Source organism: Peromyscus californicus, unplaced genomic scaffold (assembly GCF_007827085.1).
Source record: "Peromyscus californicus insignis strain IS unplaced genomic scaffold, ASM782708v3 Scaffold_4__1_contigs__length_199733344, whole genome shotgun sequence".
NCBI classification, from domain to species: Eukaryota; Metazoa; Chordata; class Mammalia; order Rodentia; family Cricetidae; genus Peromyscus; species Peromyscus californicus.
In genome coordinates, this window is record NW_026294562.1 from 119,926,844 (window position 1) to 119,940,140 (window position 13,297).

The window sequence follows — 13,297 nt, forward strand, 5'->3', positions numbered from 1 at the left end:
TAATTGTTTACCTTTCAGCTGCTGCTATTGTGTATAACACACCATAAGTAATCACGGGTGTTTTCATACACCGACTGTCCTCACTCTGAAATGTCCGAGGTGAATACATCTGAGCGCGTTACTCTTCTATAAAGGAAAAGCCAGCATTTCCTATTTAAACGTTTTTATTTCTGTGTTAAAGACAGAACTCCTAGAGGCCAAATAAGGAAAACAGACCAAACTCAAAACATTATTAAATCATATATAATCCACTTTATTACCACCAATCATCACATCTCTAGCAAGATCAATTTTATTCAAGTCTCAAGTTCTAAACAATTAACAACCCATTCTGTAAAACAGAATGAAAAACTATGACCAAAAGAAGACAACCAAACGTTTAACACATTATTAAAATGAACGGTCTTCTGTTAAGAGCCGTAACATGTCCGTCAGTAGTAACTATATGGAGGCCGCTGGTTGTGACCATATTGTCCGTATTGTTGTTGATAGTAAGGCTCTTGTCTCTGCGGTGGGTAATTGTTTCCCCATGACCGTCCATGCCACTGATTTGATCGATTGTCACTTGGCCATCCTCGTCTGTTATCCCTACCTCTAAACTGTCTGTTATCTTGCAGCCTACCAAAAGAAAACAAAAATATTAACTTCTCTTTAAAAAAATAAAAACCCAAGAAACCAATCCCAGGGCATTTGCGTGCTCCATGTAGCACACAGTACTTGAGAGTGGAAAACCTAGCTCTCTGTGGACGTCACAGCACTAGCCATACTCCCCCAAGACTGAATTCCTTCTTCCAGCACACACTGGACACCTTTTACTGGACAGAGGCAGGTAATAAGTCCAGTTGTGATCACCTGACACCTTCCAAAATGCACAAAAACAGTCTGACTTCTTCATAGTTTTGAATTATTACATTTAATTTTCCATTTCATTTTATAAAATTTCTAAGGTAATCAAAAACAATACCTTCTTTAAGAAATCAAGTACAAAACTCTAGTTTTATTAAGTATATCTGTAAAGAAAATATTAGTTTGAGACAGGGTCTCACTGGATAGCCCAGGCTAGCCTAGAACCTCATGAACCTATGGCCTCAGCCTCCTAAGTACTGAAAGTATGGCTTGCATCACTATGCCTGGCTTAAACAAGACTCATAAAAGCAAGTATTTACAGTGCTTATTATGTTCCAGGCACTGTCCCAGGGCTGTGGGTGAACCATACTGAAAACACAGGTTGGCCCTGGCTTTAGGGGCAAGCATATTAAAGCTATCTTTCCCCAGATAACCCTCTGTATTATCTTCCAGAAATAACACATACCAGTTGCCTCGATTTCTTTGGTTACCACCGGCTCTGCTATTCCATTCCTCAACAATTGGGGGAGATTCAGGAGGACGTTTCAAGTATTCTTGGTACTCTTTGTCATCTTGTGTGAATCTGCTTGCAAACATCTCTTCAAAATCTGGAATCACTTCAGAAGTATCACTCATCGTGAAATTCTGTACAGTTTTAGGATCTGTAAGAATTTTTAAAAAAATTAGTACTAATTTATCAGCTTATGAAAACCCAAAAAGTAAACGATTTTGGACAGAGTATTAACAAAAGTCCCTAAGTATTTTTAAACTTACGACTGTAACAGTTCTTGACTACATTGTGCTACTGGAGCCTGCAATACTAAGATGAACAATATATCATGGGCCATATCCCCAAAGAGTCCCCAGTCTAGAAGAGGCAGATATGGTGGCTGGGGAGGATATCTCAATTTGTAACATACTTGCCCTGCAAGAATGTGGACCTGAGTCTGCTCTCCAGCACCTACCTAAAAAGCCAGGCCTAGTGGAACAGGCCCACAATCCCAGTGCTGGGGAAGTGGAGACAGGCAGACCCTGGAGCTTGCTGGCTCGCCATCCTAGCTAATCGGCAAGCCCCAGGTTCCAGTGAAAGACCTAGTTCAAACATCAAGGTAGACAGCTTCTGAAGAATGACCCTGGAGTGGACATCTGGCTTCCACATGCACCCTACACATACACACAATAAAAAGTATGAAGAAGATGGGTATGATGTAAACATTGAGAGGCAGAAGACATCAAGAAATAAAACTAGAGAGTAAACAAGGGACAAATTGTGGGAAATGTTGTATCCAACACAAATACTTTTGTATCTTCTTTCTGGGAGGCAATGGGAAGTATGGGTGACTTAAGAGGGGAAGTCTGAAGATCTAATCTACCTTTATGTGTGGCGATACACATCTGTAACAGGAGGCAGAGGCAGGAGGAACTGCAGGCCAACCTGGTCTACAGTTAATTCCAAGCAAGCAAGGGCTATATAGTGGAATCCCATCTCAACAAAAATAAAAACAAGGTCCAATTTAGTATTTTGAAGGACTCCTTTTGTAACTGGGTAGGGACTAATGAAACTAAACTAAAGCAGATTGCTGTAATAATGTAGATAACATGCTGAAAAGTTAATGTGAGGTAAGGGCTGAGAAAACAATTTTAAAAGAACTCCAGGAAGAAACAGTCACTAATTAGATATGGGAGGAGTAATAAGGGATGAATCTCAGGCTTCCTACCAAATGATTAGACACATTTATAGTGCCACCAAAACTATGAGAAAGGTGGGTAAGGTTACCCTGAATTTAAAGTGAGCAATGAACCAGGTGGTGGTGGCCCACGCCTTTAATCTCAGCACTGGGGAAGCAGAGGTAGTAGGATCTCTGAGTTCAAGGTCAGTCTGGTCTACAGGACAGTCAGGGATACTCAGAGAAACCCTGTCTTGAAAAACCAAGGACTTGAGCATTCCTTGGGTATATGCCCAAGAGTGGTATAGCTGGGTCTTGAGGAAGATTGATTCCAAATTTTCTTAGAAACCGCCATACTGATTTCCAAAGTGGCTGTATAAGTTTGCATTCCCACCAACAGTGGAGGAGTGTTCCCCTTGCTTCATATCCTCTCCAACATAAGCTGTCTTCAGTGTTTTTGATCTTAGCCATTCTGACAGGTGTAAGATGGTATCTCAGAGTCATTTTGATTTACATTTCCCACACCACAAGGACACATGCTCAACTACGTTCATAAAAGCATTATTCGTAATAGCCAGAACCTGGAAACAACCTAGATGCCCCTCAACCAAAGAATGGATTAAGAAAATGTGGTACATATACACAATGGAGTACTACTCAGCAGTAAAAAAACAATATCAGGAAATCTGCAGGCAAATGGATGGAACTAGAAAATATCCTGCGTGAGGTAGCCCAGATTCAGAAGGACAAACATGGCATGTACTCATAAGTGGATACCAGATGTAAAGCAAAGGATAACCAGAGTACAACCCACAGCTCCAGAGAAGCTAACTAACAAGGAAGACCCAAAGAGGGACGCATGGATCTCAATGGGAAGGGAAAATAGATGAGATCTCTATGAGTAAACTAGGGATGAGGGGTGGGCAATGGAGGGTAGGGGATGGGGGAAGAGAACATAAGGGAATGGGATGGTTGAGCTGGAACAGGGATAGAGTGGGAGAGCAATGAAAGAGATACCTTGATAGAGGGAGACATCATGGGGATAGGGAGAAACCAGGTGCTAGGAAAGTTCCCAAGAATCCACAAGGATGACCTCAGCTTAGACTACTAGCAATAGTGGAGAGGGTGCCTGAACTGGCTTACCTCAGTAATCAGACCAGTGAGTACCCTAACTGCCATCATAGAGCCTTTCTCCAGTAACTGATGGAGGTAGATGCAGAGATCCACAACCAAACACCAGGCTCAGCTCAGGAAGTCCAGTCAAAGAGAGAGAAGAGGGGTTCTACGAGCAAGGGGCATCAAGATCATGATGGAGAAATCTACAGAGACAACCAAACAAAACTAGTGGGAACTCATGAAATTTAGATCAATAGCTGTGGAGCCTGCATGGGACTGGACTAGGCCCTCTGCATAAGGAGGCAGCTGTGTAGCTTGATCTGCTTAAGGGGCCCCTTGGCAGTAGAATCAGGATCCATCCCTGGTGTATGAGCAGGCTTTTTGGAGCCCACTACCTATGGTGGGATACCTTGCACAGCCTTGAGGCAGGGGGAGGGGCTTGGACCTGCCTCTACTAAATATACCTCCCCATGGGAGGCCTTACCTTCTTGTAGGAGGGAATGGGGGATAGGTTGGGAGGGAGAGGCTGGAGGGGCGGGAGGAGGGAAGAGGAGGATCTTTGATTGGTATGTAAAATGAACAAAAAAATTTAATTAAAAAAAGAAAAACCAGCCAGGCGGTGGTGGCGCACGCCTTTAATCCCAGCACTCGGGAGGCAGAGCCAGGCGGATCTCTGTGAGTTCGAGGCCAGCCTGGGCTACCAAGTGAGTTCCAGGAAAGGCGCAAAGCTACACAGAAAAACCCTGTCTCGAAAAACCAAAAAAAAAAAAAAGAAAGAAAACCCAAGGACTTGTCTTTAAAAAAAAAAAAGAAACAAAACAACAACAAAAACACCCCAGCAACCTGCCCACCACCACGACCACCACAACCACCACAACCACCACCACACACACAGAGGGGGGGAAAGGGAAAAGCTGGGTACAGTGATGTATACCTGTAGCCTCAGCATTTCAGATACTGAAGCAGAATTGTTTGAACCCAGGAGTTTTAAGCCAACCCAAGCAACATATATAAAAACAGACATTTAGGTGCACAGTTATTAAAGTTTGGGTAACCATTTTATAATCTTACGCAATTTACTCCTATTCCAGATCCTGTGAGAAATGAAAAAAAAACAAAAAACAAAAACAAAAAACAAGACAAAACACCTGACACTAATAAGTAAGATACTGTCTAATAGATATAAACAGTATAATCTGGGCTGGCAAAATGGCTCAGTTGGTAAAGAGGCTTGGGGCCAAGTCTAAAGACCTGAGTTCAATGCCCAAGTCCCATATGGTAGAAGCAGAAAACAGACTCCCACAAGTGGTCCTCTGATCTCCACATGTGTGCCATGACATACAGACCCACACACAAATGTAGTATAAAAATTAAAAACATGACTCTCTTAACAGCTGAGTTATCCATATAATATATGGATACTTAAAAAAAATATTTCTTCAACCCTCTGCCTACAGGGAAAGATTTGACTTAACTTGCAGGTCTAATCCTCAAGGAATAGTCTTCAGCAAGACCTTGAAACTGCAGAATTCTATAAGTAGTCCCCACTTCCCAGTCCTCCTTGATCAGGTACTGTTCAGCTTCTCTATCTCATAGCTTTCCTAATCCAAACTTCGTGTTTTTACTGATTGCCTCAAAACTTCTAAACCAAAACTTCTTGGTAGACCTAGCACTCCTGAGGCTGAGGCAGGAGGATCAACTGAGCCTACATATACAAGACCAGCCTTGGCAAAGAAAAAGGAACCAAACCTATTTTATGATTTGAGGCATACTTAACATCATGCTAAAAGCTTAAAACCAAATCTTCGGGCGGTGGTGGCGCACGCCTTTAATCCCAGCACTCGGGAGGCAGAGCCAGGCGGATCTCTGTGAGTTCGAGGCCAGCCTGGGCTACCAAGTGAGTTCCAGGACAGGCGCAAAGCTACACAGAGAAACCCTGTCTCGAAAAACCAAAAAAAAAAAATCTTTCCCCTGGTATCCTCAATTTTTTTTTTCCTGTACTAATTAAACTTCTACTAAGGCTTTTCATAAGTTGTTTAACTAGAAGATAGCGTCTTCTTTGCTTTGTTTTTTCTCAAAACATGCAAGCATTCATAACATAATACTACCCTTATTCCAACAAAATTAAACTAAAATTGTTACTAAAATACAAGAAACAATATCTGGATATTCTACCTTTCCAGCTACTACTGAGATTATGTCTTATTAATTATACCTCCATGTGCCCAGCTGGTATTGGCAAACTAATGTCAAATACCAAAACCAAATGAGTTTAAAATAAATCCAACTAGGCCAGGTGTAGCGGTACATGCATCCCAGTATTTGGGAGGTAGTCTGGCAGATCTCTGAGTTCAAGGCCAGCCTGGTCTATAGAGTGAGTTCCAGGGCAGCCAGGACTTCATAGAGAGACCTTGTCTCAAAAAGAAAAGGGAGAAAAAAAAAGCCAACAACAAAAACTCCCAACTAATTAAAAGTGTCCATGTTTCCATACTAACCACAGAAGCCACTATAGAGACTGAAAGACATCCCATTCCTAATTAAGACAGACAGTAAATTCATAAGGCAAGGAAAATGCACTACATTTTCCCCATACCCTACCTACCACAATCAACAAGTATCTTGTTTATTTACTCATGAGAGTGGAATTTAAACAAACTCTTAATGCAAGCTTTACTTAACCCAAGGATTTGAGGCAACTATACTGTTTAATATTTAGGTTGATTAAATACGGGGACAACACCAATAAACAAGCTATCACGCAAGGGGAAAACTCAAGAGGTCTCAACAAAGAACTGCAAGCAACTAAGGAATGCTAAGAGCAAGAGAAATAGTCTTCCCAAGAACAGAGCACACAAACCGGTTATTCAATACCATATAGGATCCCTGAAAACATATACATACAAGTAACATTATACAAACTAAGCAATATATATATATATATATATATATATACACACACACATATATATACCATATAACACACATATATTAAACACATATATAAAACAACTAAAGAAGACATGAATTTGAAAGAAAGCAAGCAGGATATATGGGAGAGCTTAGGAGGAGGAAAAGGAAAAATGTAGTAGTAATTTCAAAAAATATAGATAATATGGCTTCAGGAGTTTTAAAGGAACCTCAAAAGATGGGAGAAGGGGTGGAGAGCTAGCTCAGTAATCAAGAGCACTCACTATTCTTCCAAAGGACCATAGCTCATAAGTGCCTGTAATTCTAGATCCAGGGGATCCGACGCCCCCTTCTGACCTCTGTGAGCATCAACTCACTCTCTCTGTCTCTGTCTCTCTGTCTCTGTCTCTCTCTCTCTCCTCTCAAAAAAGACGTGGGGCAGAGAGGATGAGTACATACACGACTCGGTTTGAGGGCACTGGATTCAAAGGACTCTTCAGAATCTCAGCCCTAACAATTCAAAGGGGAAACTCGCTCTTCCACTGAAGAGCTACAAGAGGCCACGAGCCTCCTCGTCTGGGTCTTCAAAACCAACACGCTAGTTCAAGCATCGGTAACTAGTTACTACAGGACGCACGTTCTCGGTGGTTGTGGCTGCCGCGGAATGAAAGGCTACACCTTCCACTGCCCTTGAACCCCACTAATTTCTTCTCCACAAGTAAAACCCCACAGAGCTCTGGCTGAGGCACCCTGGTCACGGCTAACAGAAAGGGCTTCGGGGGCTCTCCAAAGGTGAGCCCGGAGGACAGATGAGGATAACGGACTGAAGAGTGCGTTTCCCTGACCTCGGCCCATCGGACACGTGCCTTACAACGGCTTCGACACAGCGGCTCCTTCCAGAAGCCCCGTAAAGAGCAGACCCGAGGGGAAAGCGGCTCGGAGGAGGAGCGACTTCGGGGCTCCACCGCCTCCAGACCGCGGGGCCCCCGGCTCCAGCCTCCCCGTTCCCTCCGCCGCCCCGACCGGAAGACTCATCCGCCCAGGGCTGTGCTCACCCTTCCGCGGGCCGCCCTGGAGGGACTTGGAATGGCCACACAGCAGCACCCAAAGCAGCTCTCCAAGGTAACCAAACGCGTAGGAATCCTTCACTACTCCACTTCCGCTTCCGGAGCGCCAAGAAACCGAAGCCGCCTACAAATCTCGCGATATCCATAGAGTGCATCGCCTTTCCCCGCCCCCTTCCTGCCACACCCCTCGCGTTCGAACTGCGGCGCGGCCCGAGGGGAAGCTACCCAGGTTCGAACCACTTGGCGAAGGTGGGCGGTGCTGTCTCTTTGCTGCCCTGACTTGCACGCCTGTTTTACGGAAGGGTGAAAGTCGTCGCCATCTAGTAAAGTCCCCTGGTCTGGCAGTCGTCGGCGCACTGGGACTGAAAGTCCGCGAACAGGACCGGAAGCGGAGCCGGGGCGGCGGGGTGAGGAGCAGACTACGGCACCGGCACCGCGTGAGCGAGGCCGACCCGGTCCTGAGCAAACCTCGGCAGTCAGGTTCCTGCGGGCCGCTCTTTATGTTTTTGCAGAAACGCGTCCACTTCTCCACTGCCTGTGGTCCGATCCCTCCCCAAGGCTTGGCGATTTCTTCTCCAGAGTTTGCAAGTGCGGAAACGCTGATCATCCCAGCTGTAACTTGACCTTTTTCTCAAATCGCTTCCCGGACAGTCCACTTTTCTTGGGAATACAATCAACTTTAGAAGTTCGGTGTCCGCCGGGCGGGCGGTGGTGGCGCACGCCTTTAATCCCAGCACTCGGGAGGCAGAGGCAGGCGAATCTCCGTGAGTTCGAGACCAGCCTGGTCTACAGCGCGAGATCCAGGAAAGGCGCAAAGCTACACAGAGAAACCCTGTCTCGAAAAACCAAAAAAAAAGAAAGAAAAGGAAAGTTTGGCGTCTAAATTGGATACCGTTTCTTTCCACTCCTCAGTCAGATGCCATATGTTGTTTGTCCCTGCAGTGACTGGCGTCCATCCACTCCCAGACCCATTGCCTCCACCTCGTCAAAGTTCTCATCGCCCCCGGAACAGTGTGAATGCAGCATTTTTCTTGTTGATGCCCTTCTTCCTAAAGCACCCCCCACCAGCATATTTTAGGCATAACTGCCATAGGCGTAGTCATTCAAGCACAGCTGGAATACAAGATACTCAACAGCCCCTTGCTGCCTAGGCCCAGAATATTAATTTGGTTTCAAAATTCTGTTTTATGATATTTCTCTTTCATTCTCTCGCCTGTGGTAAACCAGACCATCTGCAGTACTTCATGAATTACTCATTCATGAAGTTACATTTCTTTAGATTGCCAGTGTCCCCTTGTGCTTGGATGCTTACCATTCCTCTACAAATAGAAGACACACACATCCCACCTCCAGATGTTGACAAGTTATATCCATTCTCTAAGATTTTACAGTGTGACATCACCATCTGGAAATAAGTTCTACCTCTGCTGGGTTCCACGGTGCTTTCTGAACTTTATGTTGTTGCCACTTTCTGACTTTAGGCTACAGTTTTAAATTTATTTGTACATCTTACAGTATATAACATTGTGCTTCTCATAAAGTAAGCACTCAGTCCATACTTGTGGAATGAAAAGTGGAACTGAATAGTTCAGGCCATAGTTTAGAAACAACAATTTAACAAAACTAGGATAGTATTGATGGGGGGCGGTGAAAGTCTTGGTATCAAGTAGAAACAGAGAGATCTCGATCAAGGTTACAGAAATGGAATATCCACACTGACTGAGTAGGTGACCCAAGAAAAACAGTAGGGAACAGTGAAAATCCCGCCTCTTTGAGCCTGGGAAGTTGGCACTGAAAAGGAACTTCAGTTTCATTTAATTGAAGTGTAAAAGTAGTTTAAGAGCACAAATTTACGTGTGATGATACCCTGTGTGATACCAGCTCTTGGAAGGTGGAGGAGAGATGGGGGTGAGTTAAGCTCATCCTCAGCTACATGAGACCCTATCTTTTTTTAAAAAAAAATATTTATTAGCCAGGCAGTGGTGGCATACGCCTTTAACCCCAGCACTTGGGAGGCCAGCCTGGTCTACAGGACAGTCAAGGCTACACAAAGAAACCCTGTCTCGAAAAACAAGTATGTGTCATCATTCTAGCAGCAGAAATATTCTGGGAACCAAGGTTTGGAAACGGTCACTGTCCAAAGTATCCTGCCGAGGACAGAGCAGACAGGACTCGGGCGCAGGTCAGGTCCCTGCAATCTCAACAGTTTTGCTATTAAACCCTTTCTCCTTTTTATGTCCGGGATCTTTTCTGAATGCTGTATCTCATCAAATCAAGGATGTTACCTCTTGTAAGGCACAGTTATATCAAGATGCATAGCACTGACTATTAATGTTTTTATAATACAGATACAACATTAATTGAAGGTATATCATCACAGTTTCAGGTATCCTAAAATGTTTACATGCATTTATACACAAGTATACTCATGTATATGTATATGTACACATTTTCAATAAAATTCAGTAAACTACTAGCCTTGAGGCAAAGTCTTTAAATGTTATAAAATATAAATATTTCTTTGAATCCTTTAGAAGGTTAACTATGTCATAAAATAAAAAGAGATAAGTTTTAAATGTGAAAAATAGGTGCCTGCAAACATTTACTAGCACATACTCTCTTTTTTAAAAAATATCTCTCTTTGCTGGAAAGATGGCCCATTGCTTATTGCTCCTGCAGAGAAGCTGGATTCAGTTCCAGCACCTAAACCTAACAGTACCACTCCCTATGGGCCAAACTTTCAAACACATGAGTATATGGGAGCTATTCCTATCCAAACCACCACAACATACATATTAAGTAAAAAAATAAAATTTAAATTATTTCTTATCTGTGGAATGAAGCCATATTATAATAATCCATTAAAAGCAGAGCTTAGCTGAGCAGAGTGGCCCATGCATATAACCTCAGCATTTGGAAGATTGCCCCAAGTCTGAGGCCAACCTGACCTGGCCTGGACTACAGAGTGAGCTTTTTAGGCCAGTCTAGACTATAGAGCAAGACAGTTTTTAAAGGCACATTTAAAACATTTTTAATTATTTATGTGTCTTTGTGAGCCTGATGTGTGTACTGTGCATGTGCAGGAAACTTCGGGGCCAGGAGAGGGTGTTGGATCTCCTGGAATTGGAACTACAGGTGGTTGTGTGCACTCTTGTGAATGTTGGTAACAAAACCCAGTTCCTCAGAAAGAGTGCTAAGTATAAAGTATATTTTAAATATTCCCCCTTTAAAAATGCATCTTTTCCTCTCAAAGTTAAGGAAGGCAATAAGAAATTCTTATTCCACATTCTAGACCAATCTTCTCTTTTACTGGTAACAGCCATAAGTCTCTGTAGAACCAAAAAGATCATCCACATTTCATAAAAGCCCTCTCAATACAGCTTCTGTTTGAATGACCCACCAGACATGCTCCATTTTGAGGGTCTCTTTTCTCTCCCTCTAAAGTACCTGCGTTCTAAACCCTTAGTGTCTATCCCTTCATCAGTTACGTGGTCCATGGTCCACTATGGAAAAGAGAACTAACATCATTAACTCCGGTGTCATCCTCAAGTTCAACTGTCTCCTCCAAGTGGCATCTTTCATAAATCTCAAATATGAAATTTTACAGAGCCACGAATGCCCTTGTACCAAGCCACGACACCAAATTAGGTAGATATGTGGCTCACAATCACTAGCTGTGAATCTTTTGCAATCAGGATCAAAATACTCCATTGCCAGTTACCAGTGTCTACCTGGTATCCTCTTAAGGGCAGTGACATTTTCAGTCTGATTCAAAGTTTCAAATGCAAAGGCAAACCCTTGCCCACAGGGCCGTATGGTAAGTGGTGTGGCCACTACAGGCATAGGCACAAGCAGCCAAAACAACAATCCTGGTAAGTAAGCCCTCTTGTCTGCAGACTTCCCTTCCAGAAGTAAAGGTAAAACCTGTCCTGGCAGCCTTTCTTCTTTTTAAAAGTAATTTTTAAAATTCTGAGATTATGATTACATCCTTTCCTCCATTCCACGCCTCCCTCATGCTCTTTCACATTCATGTCGTCTTCTCCTTTTGTTGTTGTTACACGTGTGTCTGTGAATATTTATATATTCCTAAATGTATAAATACAACCTGTTGAGTCTGTGTAATGTTATTTATGTGTATGTTTTCAGGGCTGACCAGTTGGTATTGGATAGCCAGTTCGGTGTGCTCTTCCCGGAAATGACTGTTTCTCCTCTTCTTGGTGTTCCTTAGCCATCTGTAGCTCTTTGTCTAGGGTTGAAGCCTTGTGAGCTTTCTCCTTTCCCTGTTAGTATGCCTATTGGTGTCATCCTTGTTTGGGTCATGTTTAGCCAACCATGCTGACAAGATTTCATGGTTATAGTAGCCTCTTTGACATTTCTAAAGAGACACAATCTCACAGCAAATTCACTGATCCTAAAATTTTACAAATCCTGCCCCCTGATCCTCCATGATGTTCTCTGAGCCTTGGGTTGTTCTCAGGGGCTGTGTTGTAGATGTATCAGTTTGGACTGGACTCCACAACTCTGCATTTTGATTGGTTGTGGTTTTCTGAAATGGTCTCTGTTGCAGAGAAGTCTCTTTGATGTGAAGTGAGAACGAATTTATTTGTGGGTATAAGGATAAATATTTGGAATGTAGTTAGGGATTATGTTGGTTTTGTAAAGTGATGGTTGTAAGTTGTCCTCCAAGATCTGTGAATTCACTAGCCCTGTGGACTTGGCTAGGTTTCCAGTACCAAGCATGATCTCCCTCTTGTTGAGCTTAAGTCCAATTAGAGAACTATTCATTACCACCAAGGTATGTGTGCCACGATGGCACCCTTTGCCATGCTGGTAATTGTTGTGGTTCATAGGCATCAAGGTATAGGTCGCTTCCCTCCTTTGGAAGCTTGCATGGTCACTTCTGGTACCGTGAAAGCTAGTGTTCAAAGAGGAGGCTTTTAGGTCAGATCCATTTCAGGTTCTCTGGGTTCTGTGTCCGAAGTGCATGGTGCCCTCAGCAATGGGGACTTACCTTCCACCCCTGGGGGTTGTGGGGAATGAAGGGCAACAGCAGTAGCTTATGTTTTGAGACTCTCTGGAAAACCCTGACCGACAACTCAAAAGAGCTTTTCATGCCTGGGGTTGGGATTTTTGTTTGACAGTCTATGGCTCTTGTGGAGAGCATTGTCATCCCAGATGGAAAATTTTCATTGAACTATATATGTATACACAGGTTTACATGAAATGTAGGTATTTTAGGTGGACACTTCAAAGTATACTTCCTTACGACTTTTTCAGACATCCTTACTGTTACCCTAGTCCCTCCCCTTCTGTATTTCCCTCTCCCCCCTCTAATTATCCCCCTCTGTTACCCCCATTTCTCGCTTCAGATCACTTGTCCCCTGCTGCCCCCCCCCCTATTGCTCATTCACCCCTTACAGCTGCAATGGTCCCCGTTTACTTTCCTGGTTTCTGCAGTTTCTCCAGGTTATGTACTCAATCTGAAGAACTGGAGCTAGGAACCTCAGGTGAGAGAGAGAGCATGTGATGCTTGTCTCTCTGGGTCTGGGTTACCTCACTCAATATGATCTTTTCTAATTCTACCCAGTTACCTAAGAATCCCGTGATTTCATTTTTCTTTAGAGCCGAATATTATTCATAGTGTATATGAACCACATTTTCATTATCCATTCATCAGCTGAAGGACATTTAGGT

General features: G+C 43.4%; 1 protein-coding gene across 2 annotated transcripts; it reads right to left on the reverse strand.

Moving 5' to 3' along the window:
- Positions 1 to 237: 237 nt before the first annotated feature.
- On the reverse strand, positions 238 to 7,723 carry Ramac (RNA guanine-7 methyltransferase activating subunit). Of its 2 annotated transcripts, none has more exons than XM_052713060.1 (3): positions 7,592 to 7,723; positions 1,313 to 1,508; positions 238 to 618 (listed from the first exon to the last, which is right to left on the reverse strand). In XM_052713060.1, exons 2-3 carry the CDS (start codon positions 1,480 to 1,482, stop codon positions 432 to 434), a joined length of 357 nt encoding a protein of 118 aa, XP_052569020.1. In that variant the 5' UTR covers positions 1,483 to 1,508; positions 7,592 to 7,723; the 3' UTR covers positions 238 to 431. The 2 variants fall into 2 exon arrangements, with proteins under 2 accessions (XP_052569020.1, XP_052569022.1); XM_052713062.1 differs by lacking the exon at positions 7,592 to 7,723 and adding an exon at positions 7,403 to 7,552.
- Between the last annotated feature and the right edge of the window lie 5,574 nt (positions 7,724 to 13,297).

Coding starts and splice junctions, on each gene's coding strand:
- Ramac (XM_052713060.1), bottom strand. CDS start 1,482: ATGAGTGATACTTCTGAAGTGATTCCAGATTTTGAAGAGATGTTTGCA. Junction 619..1,312: donor CAAAGAAATCGAGGCAACTG/GTATGTGTTATT, acceptor TTCTTTTGGTAG/GCTGCAAGATAACAGACAGT.